The 5,097-nt window shown below is 32.1% G+C and overlaps 1 protein-coding gene and 1 pseudogene across 1 annotated transcript in view; both read right to left on the reverse strand.

The window, feature by feature from the left end:
* Positions 1-787: 787 nt before the first annotated feature.
* LOC116846449 lies at positions 788-3,944 on the reverse strand (annotated as a pseudogene).
* A 696-nt stretch (positions 3,945-4,640) lies between these two features.
* LOC116846456 overlaps positions 4,641-5,097 on the reverse strand; it is a 4,038-nt gene continuing 3,581 nt past the window's right edge. The window contains exon 7 of the mRNA XM_032820270.1: positions 4,641-4,838. Within this exon, the coding sequence (XP_032676161.1) occupies positions 4,641-4,838 (198 nt within the window). The remainder of the gene's footprint in view (positions 4,839-5,097) is intronic.

Here is a 5,097-nt window from a genome sequence, read left to right on the forward strand (position 1 = left end):
GTTAAAGGTAAGGAGTAATAAATAAGTTTATAAATTTCCTTAGGCCTGGTGCCCACGATGCTAGAAATCGATCCGAGTTCTCGGACCGAGGAATATATAATCAATTAACTTTCCAGATAACTAAATTATAAATTAATAATTACTAAATTAATTAATTAATTAATTACTAAATTTATTAATTTATTATTATTTTGCTGAGAAGCAATTATAGCTAATGTCGAAATACGCTTTCGATCATTTTGTACAACATATGTAGGCACAACACACATGTAGTATGTCACATTGAGCATTCTTCCATGGCTATTCGAAAACTCCTCTCGATACCAACTCCACTAACCCCACCAAGCCCATCCACCACAGCCACTTTCCGTCGTGGACTTTCAGTGTTTTCGAACGCCTGTGTGAAGGAGACATAAGGCTGAGTTTCCACTGAGCGCGTCACGCGTCGCGTCGTCTGCTTGCTTCACGAGTTTATCAATCAAATCATTCCATTGGAAGAAGTGCGTCGTGCGTCGCGTCGTCCTAATTAGAGGATTTGATTGGTTAACTCGTGGCGTAGTAGACGACGCGACGCGTGACGCGCTCAATGGGAACTCAGCCTAAGCTTTTTTTTTTCATAAGAAACTTTAGAACGTAGCAACAGAACTAAAGCCTGATCTACAATATGCTCTTTGCTTCTTTATCTCTTTCTGACTCAAACCTTAAGCTTTAAGCCAGAAAAAGGCAGAAGACAAGAAACATAATGCAAAGAGCATATTGTAGATCAGGCTTAAGAGTCTGAGCAGCGTACTTTACTTTCATTTTATTATTTCGTAAGTAATCCACTGTGTGTACAGATAATTTATTTTTAAATTTTAATGTCAAACGCGTCTGTAAATTATGTAGTTCGACGATATATTGCCATTTAATATAATGTTATTTTTTATTTCACCAAGTCTAACTAAAGTATTTTTCGCAAGTTTTAACATGTAACATGAATCTAAAATAACAAAAACTTCGTAGTTCTTTGTCCGATGTGGAAATGAACAAACTAAATTTTCATAAGTATTTACATATAACAAACAACCCAGTTGCTGTAAAGAACTTAAATTAACACTGGCTCCATCACATGTTAAACTACACATTCTAATATTATACTTATCAACCAATATTAACGTAGATTTTATTAGCTCAGCCTGCATCATCACTACTGCTTTTAAGAAAATAGCCAATAGGCCACTTCCATTTCTTGTTCAAATTAACAAGCATAAAAGTCAATGCCTTTGTTGCAATTGTATCCTCTGAATCAATTTTCCCTAATAGCAACATACTTCCATAATAAGGCATGCCTATCATTTGCTGTTTTTGTGCGTCCCAAATTAATTGTTTCCTAAGTGTCATCATCAAATACGAGATTACAATATCGATCATCCAATGGAATTTTTTGTAATTCTCACAACACGTCTTCATGGAATCCAGGTTCTGCGTTAACAGAACATAGTAGCTCTTTCAAGGTTGATGGATCTGGCAAATAAAAAAACTTCCTGCAATAAATATAATGCTTTACATTATTTACATTAATAAAACAGCTAAGTACTTTGCATTAGCTATAACAAATATTATAATAAAAAATTATATATTTTTTCTTTTTAATAACATAATATTTTTTAATCACATAATATTTTTTTACTTTTAATAACATGTAACTGCTAAGAAATAGTAAAATGCTTTTATATATTAAAATTATATCATCATAGATATTTTTTTATCTTACGACAGTTATTGTGTCAATTTCATGAATTTAATATTTACTTGAAAAAATGATATTCATGTTAATATGTTTCCATTAATCTAACAGTTCTTTTCATAGTGTTTATGAAATTTGAATAATATATCTATAATGAAAATATGTGAAGAAATTAGTGTTATGCGAATTAGAGCATCTGAATATATGAATAATAAAAGAATATACACTGTATATAAACTTTTAACAGTTCTAAAAAAAATAAAAACAAAAATGTAAATTAATATATAATTATTTTAGTTAAACATTTTTCTTTTTTTAACAATTGTAATTATCAAGCTATAGTATACCATACAAATTTCTTTCTAAGATAATTGAAAAAAATTGTTCGATAGCAACATACTACACTGAGAGCAAAGCATACAAGAAAATATGAAGAAACGATTAAGAGAAAAAAACAGAATAAAAATAACATTATTAGTAACAATAATAAGATAACATGCTTTTATGATAAATGCATCAATTTGCACTTGTGCGATTACTATATTTTTATTGACATGGATTAGGTTTTCATTAATGTGGTACATATAAATATAGTTACTACATTATTAGTGAACTGACATTGATGTAAACCAACATTTACACGACATTTACATTAACATTACGCTATTAATTACAATAGATGAAATTGTTGCAAATTAGTGAAAACATGCAAATATAGTATTCTATAACTCAATTCTCTTTTTATTAAGTAAAGGATATACATTCGTTACAGATGCAAGAATGCAAAATTTTTAATAAGAAAAGAAAGCATAAATGAAAGAAACCATTACAGACAATATGCATAAGCCTTTTGGCGAGACATAGTGCAAAGATAAAACTAACCTCTTTTACCTCATCTATGTAACGAACAGCCTTTCTTTTGCATTTTCCATTTTTTATTTCATTTTGTAAAATATGGAACGTGGTACCTTCAAAATGGTTTCTTAATAATTGCAAAACATTATTATCAATCAATTTCTTCTGTTGCAATTGGTTAAACATTTCTTTCATTGAAGCAATCTTTGTATTACATCTTTTTAACTGTTGTTTTAATGTTTTCTTCTAACACTTTAATTTTTCCAAACTTTCTAATTGCTTCTTAATTGTTCTCTTTCAGATAAATCTTTTTCCTCTTCTGAAGAGTCAATACTTGTTGAGCTATTTGTAACATATTGTTTCACAGGCATAATGGCATATTCTTTTGGATTGATTTCAACAGCTATTCGATTTTTCTTCGCATACAAAATTGACCTTTCAATTAATCTATGTGGTTCAATAACAGATGTACTCAATTCATTACTTTTTGTTATAGCGCTAGTATTTTTGTTGCAATAATTGTGTTCAAGTAAAATATTTTTCTTCGTGATAGATGTCTTGCTATAGCTCTCAGATTTATTATTCTCACTACTATATTTACTACTACTATTGGCTTCTTCCAATTTTAACATTGTATCAGTCTGTTCTATGACACTTGAAAAGCAATCTTTTGGCACAGCATTTGGATGTACAGAGGCATGTCTATAACCTAAACTTTCTATTATGTCGCTTTTACAAAAATATAAATTACATATTTTACTGTATTTTTTTTAGCTTTCAGTTTGGTTTTTTAACAGCAGTAATCCATTTAGCAAGACGGTTTTCATCATTGAAAGGAAATCTGTAGCATTATGTTAAAATATAATTTTAGAATCAGAGCATCTGCACAATATGTTTTGAGATTTTTTAAGATTTCTCAAGATATGTCCAAAATAACTTTCCAGAACATCCTGGACTGATACATCTCGAAATACTATTTCTTAATTTAATTGAATTTTACATATTTTTATAAACATTACAAACAATACTTACTTGAATAAATGTATAGCACAATTTGGTTTGTATCGTATCTGGCAATTCTTTATACAAGATTTGTTATTGTTCATGGTTATTGTGTTCACTGCGTTACTTGTTCACTTTGTTTTCAGATTTTTTGTTTACTAAAACAAAAAGTTAAGCACTTGGAAGTACTTTTCCTGAGTAGTGTCGTGTTTGATCACGTGGTGCACACACAGAGATAGTACACATATCAGCAGGGTCATTCAAGGCTGCGTTAAGATTCCCCACCCGGGTGTATTCTATTACTAGAAGTGCTATAGTATATGTCACATATACTATAGTATTTCTAGTAATAGAGTGCACTCGGATGAGGAATCTGAACGCACCCCAATATGGCGCTTATCCCCACCACCAACCCATCGCCCCGGGGTGCGTTCAGATTCCCTACCCGAGTGTACTCTAGTACTAGAAGTGCTATAGTATATGTAACATATACTATAGTGTTCTAGTAATAGAATGTATCCGGATGAGGAATCTAAACGCAGCCCAGAGTCAGAAATCTAGTTAGTATATAGAAGTTTGTGAATATGTACTGTTCAGGGTCAATTTTACATAGCACTATATAAGGGTGCGTTCAGATTCCCTACCTAGGTGCACTCTGTTACTAGAAACACTATAGTATATGTCACATATACTATAGCACTTCTTGTATTAGAGTGCACCCGGGTAAGGAATCTGAACGCAGCCTAAGGGAGTTAGCGGTCTAGTAGTTATATAGAAGTTTATGAGTATTACATATATGGAGCAAATCAACTTTCTCACTCTGTTTTAAACTGCCAATTTCCGGCTTCACTCGCTGCTACAGCAGAAGTATAGGAATGCTTGATCTATGTATATACATCATTGCAATTTGTGTGTGAAGGCCATATTAGCTCCTGCTTACGAAACGCGGCAAGAATCTGTTCTGTTCTGTAATGGCTCCGGGGGAAAAGGTTATCCCCTTACGCCATTCTCCAATCCTTATGCCTCGTTTGTAGTTACTGGTGTAAACTTCATGCTCCTATAGGCTTTGGTATGTGCTTCTCAGAAAATTGTCTTTTTCTTTAAATGTTTTAATATGCTTCAAATCGAAAGCTCGGTTATGAATCAAATCAGCTGAGAATTCACAATCGATTTGCGATAATTTGGCTAGTAAATGATCCGATTCCTTTTGGTACAATTGAACTTTGGACAATTGAACAGGATATGTTTTGTGCTCCTAAAAGTCCATCCACACTCACAATTGGTATGTTCAATGATGTTTTTATCAATTAAGTGAGGTAGTGAACATATATGAAATGATCTGCACCGGGCAATAAGAGTAATAACGCTTCTGTTCACTTCCCAGGTGTCTTTGAACCACGGCTTTTGCGTTACAGACTCGATTTTACTCCTGTATTTGCTTCCTTTGTCTAGAAATTCATTTTTCAGCTCCTGAATGGCTTCGATACGAATAGAAGTTTTATTACGTAGTATGA

The sequence above is a fragment of the Odontomachus brunneus genome, unplaced genomic scaffold (genome assembly GCF_010583005.1).
Source record: "Odontomachus brunneus isolate Ranch 3 - 2012 unplaced genomic scaffold, Obru_v1 Obru_scaffold_064, whole genome shotgun sequence".
Taxonomy (NCBI): Eukaryota; Metazoa; Arthropoda; class Insecta; order Hymenoptera; family Formicidae; genus Odontomachus; species Odontomachus brunneus.